Below are 13,170 nucleotides of genomic sequence, written 5' to 3'. Positions count from 1 at the left end.
GGCTTAGTAGGGGTATCTTAGGGTCCAACTATGGCACAAAGAGACAAATTGAATATCCGAGGCTGTGTTCCGACACACGAATCGGTGCACCAAAATTAATAAAACAGACACAATTTCGCCAATTCCGATACCTGCTAGCCATCAGACACGTGATGGCAGAGCCAAAGACCCAAACCGGCATGCACACAACTGAGACAATGGCTCGCCTCTTGCATTCACTTCCATGGGAAATTCCTTTTCAACCCTCCTTTCTTCAGTCAAATACCCTTTTCCTCTCTTCCCCCAAAAGAAAATCTTACTTTCACTGCTCATGTCCCTATCTTTCCCCCTTCTCTGACCGCATTTTCCCTCCTCTCGAGTAACTATGATACTCCATATTATTAAAAGTTTCATACTTTATGAAATCAACAGCAATAATTATTAATTGAACCATTTCTTTTCATTGTTCTCATTTGCATCGGCACCTTGACCGATAACCCGGGTTTTTTAAAACCGATCATGTCATCAAAAACATTGTACAATTAATGAACCGGGTTTTAAAATGTCGATTGTTTAGAATAAAAATAAAATAAAGAACATGAAAATGAATGAAGTCAATGCTACCAAACCAAAGCAATTTCCACATAAAGATTGGGGGAGCTATTTGATCACCAGGGGAGGAGAACTGGCTTCTCTCTACTAGCTACATAATACATACAGATATGTCCAAAAGAAACACGGATACACAGAAAAGCTCTGATTCTTCTTTCACTTTAACGGAAAGAAGAGCTTTACAGTTTACACTACCAAGGAAGAAAAAAAGAGTCACTAAGCTAATGGCTAACGAGCTTTTCACTTTCAACTCAACAAATCATGCAGACCACCACTCTACCTTTTACTATTTCTCTTTTTCTTTTTTCTTTTTTAGCCTTCCTTGTAGTGTAAAATCTAATCTAAGTAACAAAGTAATAGCATTTTCCTTTTTACAACAGACACTGCAGGCGGTGACATTGGAAAGGAACTAATATTATCTTCATTGTTCAAGCTGCGAAGAGTTTACAGATAGTAAAGGAAAACGCCTAAAGGCGCTTGTCTTTGGCTTCATTGATCGATTTCCTCGATAATTCCGAGGATATCTCGTGAGATGGATCGCTCACAGAACGTGGCAGCTGAGAAGACTCGCACTCTGTTTCAACAAGAACATGAGATGAACAAACTAAAACTCTTCAACAACCACCACCAAAACTAATTAAGTACAACCATTAAATGACAAACAAAATAAAAAATAAAAAATTTATTTTACTATAATTACCTCTGGAGGCATTGAAGGATCTCTTGCAGTGTAAAATGGCGCCTTGAATCCCATCCTGTTGCTGCAACAGTGAATCATCACGGCGTTTTGAAGACACGGACGCCGGAGGAGAAGCTGCAACCGCTGAAGAAGCTGAACGACTCTTCCCCAAATGCTTGCACACTACTTTAAGGCCTGCTGGTAGATTCCCCTGTTTTTGAGTCTTGGCGTTGGTTTCAGTTGCAGTAGCAGTAGAAGCTTCACCTTCCCCTTTAGGCCCGGAGTTTGGGCTTAGGTGTCCAAGCTTGTCACCGTACCTGCGGGACACTCTAATGTAGAGAGGCTTCACCATTTTGAAATACTTTTGCATGGTATCCTTGGAGAAACGTTTTTCCTCGGAAGAAGAGGGTGAGTCCTCGGGCTCTGAGTTGGGCTTCTGGTTGTGGGGTTTGTTGGCTCTGGAGCTGTTATCTCTGGTGAAGAGAGACATGATGGGGACTTCTTCCACTTTGAATTTGACGGTGAAGAATTTTTTGTCTGTTTGGTGTTTTTTGGAATCGGAGGCGTTGTCAGAGGATTTGGGCTTCTTGAGGCCCAACATGAAGACGCGAAATTTGGTGGCGGATTTCAAGAGGGAGGCAGTGAACTGAGGCTTGGAGTTAGGTTCGGAAGAAGGGTGGTCGAGCTGCACCAGCTTTCCCTTGAAGAACACATCGTCCGAAGGAGAGAGCGAAAGGTTGGGATCGCTGCGATCGTTGCTCGAAGGAGAGAGTGTAAACTTAAACTCTTTCTCGCCGTCAGATTCTTCTTCCGTATTAATATCTTCTTCTTCTTCATCTTGGTTGGGATTTTGGGGTGCATCTTCGGAATCGTCGGGTACTGCAAACTCTAAGTCGAAGAAGGGGCCATCGTCGTCGTTGTTTTCGTCTTCGTCGTCGTCGGATTGTGTTGCATTTTGGGGAACGGCGGTGAGGATGGTGGTGGTGCGGGAAGTGGGAGTGTCGGAGGGTGGGAGTGGAGTAGCACCACCCCCTCTCCAGTATTTGAGCAAAGTGAAAGCTTCCATGTTTGGGAGAGCCAGTATAGTAGCCAAAGAGTTGGAGGTGTGATGTGAGGAAAAGGGGAAGAGAAAAAAGGGTGTTAATTTTTTGTTAATGGAGTTTGCAAAGATGACAGAGGAAGTGAGAGAGAGAGACAGAGAGAGAGAGGTTTTCTTTGGTTTTATTTATTAAATTATTTCATATTGAATGTTGAATTTTGTCAGGTTGCAGGGAAGTCATGTGGGGAGAGTCAGATAAATACGGAAGGAAAGGGAGAGAGTAAATTTCGAATGGGTGGGTGTATTCCAAGCAATCCACTAATAGTATAATTCATTATTTAAGTCTCTATTCCTCTTTCCTACCCCCAAACTCACTCTTTATTTATTGTTTAAGTAAGATAAAATAGACATTTAATCTTTTATATTTAATATTTATTTATAGATATTTGTTTTTTAGGGTACTCTAAAAAACGGAAACATTTATTTCTTTCAGCTATTTCGGCTGAAAAAATATAAAAGCACCTCTCTCCCTTTAAGTTTTTAAAGTATGAAGCGAAAGAAAAAAAAATTTATAATTAAAATTTTGAATAAGACGATTTTTTATTGCTTTTTTAATATGAAAGAGTAACAAGAACAAGAGATTATTTATAAAATATAAATTTTAATATTTTTATTTTTATTTATATATTTTAATATTGTTAAAAGTGTAATTTAATAAATAATATCTTTAGTTAACATTATTATAAGAATAGGAACTAAATTGTCAATAAAATATTTATACAAAAGTAAAAGTAAAAGTTTAAGCATAAAAATTAAATTATAAATAATTATTAATTATAAAAAATAAATGTGTATTTTAATCATTTAATTTTTTCATAATTTATATAATTATTATCAATTTTTAGATAAATAATATTTTTTATTATTAAAAACTATGTTAAAACACGTGAATAGGCTATACTAAAAATATATTGATAATAAATCTTAATATTTTTTAAAAATATTGAACAGTGTACTAAACAAATGCACACCTTTGTACATGCTGCATGCAACATGGGGGGGTCCGGCTTCGACCCAGATTGTACTACTATACGATTGCCGCCTGTTTCCCAAAACTTACCTTTCTGTGTTTTTTCCCTTTTATTTTTTATTTAATTTTTTAATCAAAATGACACAAATTCATTTCTGCAATCCCAAAACTGTTGGTTTGAGTGTTTGACTTGAAAAATAATTACAGTCATTCATAACTTATGTAAGAAAAAGAGATAGTATTAGATATTTTTAATAGAAACATCAGATTAAATATTTAAGCCAGTCTTAAGATAACGCAAAATTTTCTTCGATGAAAGAAATTTATAGTTTAAATATATTATTATATTTTAAAAAAATTTCTTAACTAATCTATTTATTAATTTTCATAAATATTAATATAAGTAATATATTTTTAAAATATAAGATGGTTGATAAAAAATGATTTCAAAAGAACGTGAGAACAACTCAAATTGAGATCTCCATTCCTAATGGCCTGTAAATTTTATTTATGGTTATGATATACGAAAGATGCTACGTAGCTGTTGACCCAAGAAAGTGAATTTGAGAATTGGACAAAAGGTGGGCCTCCTATATTATAAAAATATAAATGGATAACTCACGTGATGCACTAACTCATGGGTGCGGGGGCCCAGGCCCAATCCCCATTTTTAACCAAGCAGGATTCAGGAACATCTTTTTAAATTTGATCAAATTAAGATAGTTTTCAGGTTTATATTGATCCACAAAAAAAGTTTATATTGGAAAGGAATCTTTAACCTTTTTTCCCCCTTTATTTTTATCATTTTACTTGAGGCTTAATTTCACATGTAACCATGTCAAATGTTATGTGGAGTTACTCTCACTCTCTGTGTATAATTGCCTTTGGTTTCACCTGTAACACAAATCTTTTACCGTAACCAATACTTTCCAGCATACAGAAAAAATAAAATAAAATAAAGACTTCTGCCAATACACCTTGTATAATTGTACCTTTCACTAAACACTTTTATGTGAGGAAGACTCGTCGACATCTACTGTTTTCTTCTTCTTCCTTTTGACAATGGATGAGTTTATTATAGTATAGTTTTTTTTTTTTTTAATGTTCCATCAAGTACAGTTTTGCTATAGAGTAAAGGCAGAATTCCACGTAACATTTTATATTGATTATGTAAGTGGAGACGTGTATAAAGTGATATGATAAAAATTACCTTGGTAGAACGTTAAAGAGAAGCTCAAAGTAAAAGAGATTTAAAAATTACCTCAACTGGAGAGATTATTTTCAAAAGGGCCTCATTTTAGTCAAAAAGTTTGTAAAACCAAATGCTTTTCCATATTTCACAACTTATTAAAAATATAGATAAAAAAATTCCACGAAAAAAAAGTAGCTGCCATAGCAACATCATAATTAAATCATGCTTTTGACATTTGATTCCTATTTCAACGCAAACCAGGGCAATCTAAACCGTTGGTTTAGTTTTGAGCAAAACAAGGAAGTGTCCAAACTAGTCCAACATACATATGATGCCCCACAAGAAGAAAAGTATTGATTGGATGCTTTTGGTTTTGGGGAACTGATGAGGGAACCAAAGCCATCTAATCTTGAAAACGCTTAATGGTAATCATGGGATGGGGTCGCCAAGATGGTTTCATGTGAATTTCGGTTTGATTCGCTACCAACTAACTACCGTTTGATCTATGGACCATCTACACCATATTTTCACTTTACCATTACCCTTTTCTTTATCTAACTTGGCATGTTATGATATTAACATGAAGGGAACGGGATCCCAGAAACATAAGAGTTTAATTCTAATGTACTAAATTGTCAACATGACTTTTTATTAACTGCCATAAAAATTAATAATGTTTGCAGATATAGACATTCATGATTAGATGAGTGTAAAATATAAATTAAATTCAGAATCCATAACAAGGAAAAAGTTCAATGCAGCCTAGCCGAGAAAATTACTCGTTACTGTTTACTACTTAGAGTAGAGTTTTGGCCGTCTCCTAGCAAAAGATTTGTTTTTCTCACTCTTCATTTCTTAGAACGAGAGACTTACAAGCATACCAAGAAGGATGCATCTATGAATTATCTTTTTCCCTTAGTACTTTTCACAAGAAGTGAGGTAATTGTTCTTGCTTTCTTGAACCGCCTTCGCCGTACAAATCATTCCATTGCTTCAGCTCACTCATTCCATACCCTTCAGCTGCGTAGCTTGTGGCAACCTGCATTCCAAGTAGATTGTAAAATGAAGCAATATACACTCATTACTCAAGATATAAACTATAAAAAAAATCCTAGATAATTAGGCCTCCTAAATACACACGAAGCAATCTTATCATGTCACTCAATTGATTCATGTAAGTAATGAAACCAGGCATAATGATGAAATTCAAAGGTATATATATGATGCTGATAGTGGATTAAAAAAGAGGACTCTTACTAAATTTCTACAATCAAATCATCCTTCGCTGGTTATGATGGAGCAGTCTTACCAGTTTCTTTGCTTCTTTGAAGTCCCGCATGTTCAAAGGTCTAAGGGTAATAACTCTTTCTTGTTGAACTTCTTCTGCATCCACAGCAGCTTGGGTATTTCCTATTGTAGATTGTTTTCCTTGCATGTCTTCAACATTGTTACTCTGTCCTTCAATGTTTTTTCGCTTTTTCTCCTGTCAAAAACAAATGAAGTAATCGACATGATAATCATGTAATCGAACAATTATAGTAGACCTTTAAAAATATTGCTTAGTTACCAGATTCTTTACTCTCTCTTGCTTAATTAACTCTCTAACCGGCCTGTAAGCAGCAGTTGTGCACAAGTTCTGCATTTTACAAATTTTAATAGTAAAAAAAATGCATTGGGCACTAGAAGCTCAAAGTAATTAAATCATTTATTGTAATGCGATAGTTGCATCCATGGTAAAATAGTTAGAAATTTATATAAACCTTGAGATCACTTCCACTATATCCGTCTGTCATTATTGCGAGTTCCTTAAAATCAAGTTTCTCATCCACCTTCTCTTTCGCCAAAAGAGTCATCAAAATCTTTTCCCTATTTTGCGCAGATGGCAACCCTACCATAAATCTGTTAATTAAAGATGAGCATATATAGAGTTAGTAAATGATCAAATATTATTAAATTTCAAGGTATTCAGATTTTCACACATGTCTAAAACATATTATGCCATCAGTGTCATGTATTGTTGCTATCTTATATCCTTTTCCATTCCCTTGTTTTAAATTTACAAAGACTAGGAAGAGTAAACACAAACAAAAGGTGGAGAAAGTAGAAATATTATGGCAAGAGCAAGGAGTGAGTCAAGTACTAGTAGAGATACCTCCTTTCAAATCTCCTAATAATAGCCTCATCCAGGTCAAATGGCCTATTGGTTGCAGCAAGAACAAGTATTCTCTCCTCTGGATTTGTCACTAGGCCATCCCAATGGGTCATAAATTCATTCTTCATTTTTCTCATGGCTTCATGCTCCCCAACTCTAGTTCGTTGTCCCAACATACTATCAACCTCATCAACAAATATAATAGTTGGGGATACCTTAGCTGCCAGTGTGAATAAAGCACGAATATTCTTTTCATCTTCACCAAACCATTTAGAAGTAATGGTAGACATGGATACATTGATGAAACTTGCTCCAGCCTCTTTTGCAATGGCCTTTGCCAGCATTGTCTTCCCAGTGCCAGGAGGCCCAAATAGCAATATTCCTCTACAAGGCTTTAGAAGGCCTCCAATAAAAAGGTCTGGCCTTCGAAGAGGAAGCATTACAAGTTCTTGAAGTGATTCTTTGGTCTCATCTAAGGCACCAATATCGGAGAACGTTACACTTAGCTCGTTTGCTGGTATTACCTCAGGCCTTATACGCTTCTCAAACTCATTATCAGGGGGAACTTCCTGCAAGTAAATATTTGATAGTAAATGTTTGAAGTTGTAAAATTTATAGAAACAACAAAAAGGGAGAGTCAGTGCAACATAATAGAAAAAGGGCACTCATAAGATATGTAGCTAACTGTAATAACAATTTTGGCTATTTAGCACACCATTAATATTTGAGATAAGCCTTAGATGGAGTGGTTGCTATATTTGTGTAAGCCACTTGCAAACATGGTTTTAATACTACTAAAAAAATCGTTCTGATTAAAAACAATGGAGAAAGCTTACAACTTTGGATGCAGGAACTGAATTTTCACCGTCAGATTTTCCCACTGAAGTTGATGAATCTGCTTCAGCCTTTTTATCAGGAGCAAAATTGTCTGACTTTCCTTCTGGGTTCACAACAGCTCCTTCTTCTCTCTACTTTACATAGGTTGAAACAAAAAGAGAGAAAAATAACATACCATATCATATGAGCATCTTGTTGGTATTATGCTTAATTTAATGTCCAGTCATGTCAAGCAGTGCAAACCTCAGATGTTATTGCTTGAGCTTCTAATTTTAATGTATCTCTTCCATTGAATTTCCCCTCCTGAAATATACCCAATGCATGGGACAAACTGTTTCACAGACAATAAGTAAGTACATCAAATTTAAATAGTTAATATAATTAATGCTGCCAGTCTCACCCATTGCATGGAATAACTAGCTTCCCATTTCTGTATTCAGGATCTTTGTTATTCATTAAATGATAAGAAATCGCTGACACGATAATCTCTTCTATATAGTTACTGAGAACCATTGTATCTGCTACACAAATGGAATCTAATTCATCACAATCAAGATCATTGGCTGCAAGCACTTCCATGATATGGTTCCTATTATCCTGAATCTGTATCATCTTCATCTCCGCTTCAAATTGAGACTTCCAACTGATAAGTTGAGATTCGTCTTCTGGGGGCCTGATTTCTATTTTGTAGGGGAAGAAGGAAATAAGTCTCTCATCAACATCTTTGTAGTCACTATCGGTATCCAAAACTCGTGAACCAAGAATTAAAATTGGTCCAGATAATTTATTCAACATATTCTGAAATAGTTTATATATTCTTTGTGATCTATGCAACAATTTGTCAACATCTCGCAGATATAGCACAATGGGATAAGTTTTTGACACAAAAACTAGAACCTGCAGATGAAATTCCATGCATCAAATCAATGTTTACACGGAGGATATGATGTAAAACCCCGTTCAATCTCAAAAGACGTTATTAAAGTTGAAGTCTAGAATACAACAGTTATATTACCCATATTTTTCCTCAGTTTCTTACAATTTTTTTTTTTTCTATCTCTTTCCATGACATTATTTATCTTATTTCACACTTTCTCTCTCTTCTCTTCCTATCACTCTCCTAGCTGTAGGAAAAGCTGTAAAATACCTGAGCATAAACAGAATTTCTTAATAAAAAATAACATTACCTTGTAAAGAGTCTGTATCAGAAGCTTTTCGTCAAAAGGCCAACTGGTTGCATGTTTATGAGAAGCTGAAGGTAGATTGAACGATACATGGAATGAGAAAAGATAACATGACTAAAGGATTGTTAATCTAACAAATGTACTAAACCAATCTAATAAAAAAAAAAAAACCACAAGGCCACGTTAAAAAACACCACTTTGACTTTTGTGTAAATGTACTACAAATATGGGTTCAATTTTGAAATGTATTCATGAAAACGTGTTGACCTTGTATCCTTCTATTCTTCCTAAATTAATTAATGTTGCTGGTATTAATAGCATTCTAAATCAAAATCTCTACACAAAATTAAATCCCTAACAAATGGCAACAAGTAATCCAGTAAAATCAATAGTTTTGCTTGATCTTTATAAATGTTTTCTTGAAGTTACCTAAATTTGCAGGATTGCTTTGCAAAGCAAGACTACTGATATTTGCAGAGGCAGATGCATTCCTCCGAAACTTTGGAGGATTGCAAGATCCTTCAGCCTCCCTACAAAAGGAAACGAAAAAGTTTAGATATCGTATAAATAAAACAGAAGGGAAATTATAGTTCTTCATATAGTAATTGATAAACATAAATTCTTCTTACATTAATTGGAGGTCCTCTCCATAGCTTTGCCTGCGAATTTTCCCTGAAAAAAAAGAAAGTAAACTATCAATTTGCTCCCTATTATTTTTAAAATCCATCAAAATAGCCTTAAATTAATTAAAATGTCATTTTAAATATATATAATTGTCAATTATTTCAATCATGATAATTCTGAGAATTTATTAAAATAGTCCAAAATTTAAATAAAATATCATTTTAGTCCTTAATACATGACATTAAATATTAATTGTCAATTCTTGTAGTTTTTAACATATATAATAGTCAATTATGTTAGTATTTGTCATTACTTAAATATTTATTGTTTTAATAAACAAACTAAGTTAATAAATTAAATATTAATTAATCATGTTACATGACATTTAATGATAATATGATAGTCTTAAAATTTATTTATTTTTCATAATTTATTAATTTAGTTTCTAAACAATCTCTAGAATTAGAATTTTTTAAGTCATTATTATGTCTAAATGACACTTAATATATCAAATTATCTTATAAGTAATGATAAAGATAAATGATCGACAATGATACACATTGATGATTCAAGTAATGACATGAAAAACTAAAATAATATTTTGTTTAAATTATAGATTATTTTAATGAATTCTCAAAAATATATAAACTAAAATGATTGATATTTTATACATTGAAGATTAAAACTGTGTTTTACTTAAATTAGAGACTATTTTAATTAATTTTAAAAATCATATGAAACAAAATTGATGGTTTATTCTTTCCAAAACACAAAACACAAGTAAAGCTATTTGTATTATAGCCGCCTATCCCTTCTTGAGCCTAATTTTTTTTTTATACATTGACTTCATCAAGTGGAAACTAAAAAGTACCAAAATTTAATTTTCTCCTTATTAGTAAAGTATTCGTACCTTTGGGCCTTTCTCTCTGTGGAAAGATCGAAAATGACCCAAACATGTCAGTTATCCGATTCAAAGTTAACTCTGAAGTAGACCTTTTGAAAGACTGCAATTAGAAACAAAGAAAAAAGAACGTCGGAAAACTCAAAAGTTGGGTGAGAAAGAACGACATTTTCATCCACGGTCCTTGGAAGCTAAATATACAACAAAAATTTAAACTAGGAAGAGCTTACAGATTCTTTGTTCGGAGAACCATATTTACTTTGAATCTGCACAAATGACAGACTAACCATTATGGAGACGTAACAGGATAAAGTATTCAATGACAATTTTCACACTCACCTTCAACGAAAAGTCAGTTAAATCTAACAGAAGTAACTTCGCCTCAAAGTAGTGAGCTAAAGCCTTGGCAAGCACTTGCTGGTAAAGTTCTATACAACATGAAGGGAATAAAATTTTAATTAGCGAGAAGGTGATAGTAAAAGCATTAAGCTAATCAATTCCTCGTTGAAAACTACAAAAATTACGTACTCTTATTTTTTTCTCATTTTAATAAATTTTAATCAATCATTAAAAATGTGTTTAAAAAAGAAATAAAAAGTGTGTTTGTTCCTAACCTGCAGGTCCCGAGAGTAGAATAGTTCGGCTTGCAGGAGCAAGATTCCGTGTATATCTTGAAATCTCTGCATGCTTTAAATGCACGTAGGCAGCACTTGTCAACAACTCCCGTGTCTGCTCGCTATCATTACGTAAAGAATGGGAAGGGTTGTGTCAGATAAATGTTCATGAAAATTGAACTCATTCAAAGAAGTAGCTGCATTCAATGTCAATATTTAAGCTTTCATTAAGTTTGTCATTGAGGGCATGACTTCGTAATAGTAGTAGAATTGAGCAATATCTTCCTCTTTCAATAATTTTCCATAGTGCATGTTAATTAGATAGATGGCTGTTCTCAATTCATTTAGAAAACATGTATGACACATTTTATCACTCTACAAGATTGATTATACTACGTTATTTTGGAATATCATCTAAGCTCATCTTTGTTACACAATACACTCCTTCGTGAAGCAAAAAAGAATCTAAAAACAACAAAACATGACAGAGAGAAGCGTACAGTAGTCATAGCAACTAAATTCATGATTTCAAGAAATAGAAAAAATTGCAATAACATAATTATACTAGAATCAGGAATCAGAACAACAGAATGTTGGAGAGTATCAGTAATTAGTATAGATTACCCCAATAGTGTGTATATATATATATATATAATATTAGAAATCACACGTTGAAAAATAAAAGAAAAGACAAAGAATTTAATTTTAATATATTGACATGTAAAAAATTTACACTATTATCTAATCATGAATTATTAATTTTTGTACTAATTAATATAAAAAGTATACACGATATATTCTAATTGATTTTTAGAATAATATTTTTCTGATAGTGTATTAAAATTAAACTAAAGGTTTAAATATATTTTGAATAAAAATATATTGCTAATTAAGAAGGAGAAAAGAAATAAAAGGAAGAAGAAAGGTTTGCTGTGGGAATACCTAAGATAATAAGGGAATTGATCAAAAGTGACATTGCTTTCTCTGCCATCGACAACTAGTCGTAGCATTTCGTGCTCCATCTTCTCTGGAGAAATAGCGTTTGATGATGAATTATTGTTAACTCCACATTTGTTAACGTTTTGTGTAGAAGCCAAGCCAATCCCCACTCCCACTCCCACCCCAACACTCAGCGCCGATAACAAAATGCTCTTTTGTTCCATCACTACAAATTATTGGTACCCAATTACCTTCAATATCTTCTAATTCTACTACAGAGGAATTATCGAAATCGCTTTCGAGTTTTTTGTTTTTTTAATTTGTCAATCCCCAACATGGGAAGGAAAAAAAGTACATTTGAAGAAAATGTGAAAGACAAGAGGGAAAGTTGTCGTATTAAGGAGAGAGCGAAATGAACGGATCTGGAAAATTGTTGACGAAGGATGACAAACACCCACTTCCCTCTATTTTAGGAGTGGCCCTTCCAACTTTGAATCCAGTTTTTGAAAGAGATTCAAATATGCATTTTCTCTTGCATCCCTGTTTTAATGGTTTATTCGTTGGTTTAATTTGACAGTTCTAATTCCTACTTTCCTTTCTTGGCTTGTTTATATCAATGTTCTTTAGTATATTTAATTTCTCACAGATTCTATAATGCAATTAAGCATAGCACTTTATAAAAAATGCATTTGAAATGAATATTGATCATTTGAGTCGGTAGGAGCCAAAGATGGAGTCGATGTGCAGGAGAATGAAATGGTTTAATTGAAATAAATTCTATCTTTTTTCATTCAAAATTTTTATTTTTGTTTCTTCTTAACTTAAAAGACATGGAATGGAATTTTAATTAATTTTAATTTTCTAATTATTAAATTGCTAATGTATCTTTAACTCGTATTTGTGAAATTCTTATATACTTTTTTATTTGTTTATTTTACAAGATAATATAAGAATAAAAATATGGATAATACTAAATTGTACCCAAATTTTTTTGACGAAAGCAGTTTCTGATAATTTTTGTCAATTTTTTAATTTTATTATTTTTATTTGTTATTTAACTAATAAAATATAACCACCTTTGTATTCATCTAAATTTTTACTAATTTTTTTGTACCAAGTAGCGTTGCTCTAAAAATATTATAATGAATTTTGCTTTATTCATTATATAAATGATGTAACAAAATTTTATTTCATTGTGTCATAATATATCCAAATAATTGAACATAATATTTACTTTATTATATTTTATTCTATTTCATTGCAACATCTTTCGTCAAATTTCAGCAAAAAAAAAAAAAGTTATATTGGGATCGCATAAGTTGAAGTAAGAGCATCACTTACCTTTCAATGCAAAATACTAATTGCAAAATATTTTTTTTCTTACGCAT

General features: G+C 32.9%; 2 protein-coding genes across 2 annotated transcripts; both read right to left on the bottom strand.

Moving 5' to 3' along the window:
* Nucleotides 1-722: 722 nt before the first annotated feature.
* On the bottom strand, nucleotides 723-2,433 carry LOC113870175 (probable membrane-associated kinase regulator 2). Its single transcript, XM_027506773.1, has 2 exons — nucleotides 1,292-2,433; nucleotides 723-1,165 (listed from the first exon to the last, which is right to left on the bottom strand). The coding sequence occupies exons 1-2, from the start codon at nucleotides 2,334-2,336 to the stop codon at nucleotides 1,059-1,061; spliced, it is 1,152 nt and encodes a 383-aa protein (XP_027362574.1). The 5' UTR covers nucleotides 2,337-2,433; the 3' UTR covers nucleotides 723-1,058.
* Nucleotides 2,434-5,456: 3,023 nt separating this feature from the next.
* On the bottom strand, nucleotides 5,457-12,006 carry LOC113870174. Its single transcript, XM_027506772.1, has 17 exons — nucleotides 11,786-12,006; nucleotides 10,844-10,965; nucleotides 10,569-10,657; nucleotides 10,460-10,495; nucleotides 10,239-10,332; nucleotides 9,334-9,376; nucleotides 9,134-9,234; nucleotides 8,708-8,772; nucleotides 7,921-8,417; nucleotides 7,764-7,851; nucleotides 7,520-7,651; nucleotides 6,684-7,252; nucleotides 6,292-6,430; nucleotides 6,099-6,167; nucleotides 5,984-6,014; nucleotides 5,841-5,941; nucleotides 5,457-5,570 (listed from the first exon to the last, which is right to left on the bottom strand). The coding sequence occupies exons 1-17, from the start codon at nucleotides 12,004-12,006 to the stop codon at nucleotides 5,457-5,459; spliced, it is 2,511 nt and encodes an 836-aa protein (XP_027362573.1).
* Between the last annotated feature and the right edge of the window lie 1,164 nt (nucleotides 12,007-13,170).

This window comes from Abrus precatorius, unplaced genomic scaffold, assembly GCF_003935025.1.
Source record: "Abrus precatorius isolate BTA unplaced genomic scaffold, Abrus_2018 Scaffold6, whole genome shotgun sequence".
Lineage (NCBI taxonomy): Eukaryota > Viridiplantae > Streptophyta > Magnoliopsida > Fabales > Fabaceae > Abrus > Abrus precatorius.
This window is presented reverse-complemented; position numbering and strand designations above follow the sequence as displayed.

Coding starts and splice junctions, on each gene's coding strand:
- LOC113870175 (XM_027506773.1), bottom strand. CDS start 2,336: ATGGAAGCTTTCACTTTGCTCAAATACTGGAGAGGGGGTGGTGCTACT. Junction 1,166..1,291: donor ATCCTTCAATGCCTCCAGAG/GTAATTATAGTA, acceptor TTGTTGAAACAG/AGTGCGAGTCTTCTCAGCTG.
- LOC113870174 (XM_027506772.1), bottom strand. CDS start 12,006: ATGGAACAAAAGAGCATTTTGTTATCGGCGCTGAGTGTTGGGGTGGGA. Junction 10,966..11,785: donor CAATTCCCTTATTATCTTAG/GTATTCCCACAG, acceptor ACGTAATGATAG/CGAGCAGACACGGGAGTTGT. Junction 6,431..6,683: donor ATTAGGAGATTTGAAAGGAG/GTATCTCTACTA, acceptor TTTAATTAACAG/ATTTATGGTAGGGTTGCCAT.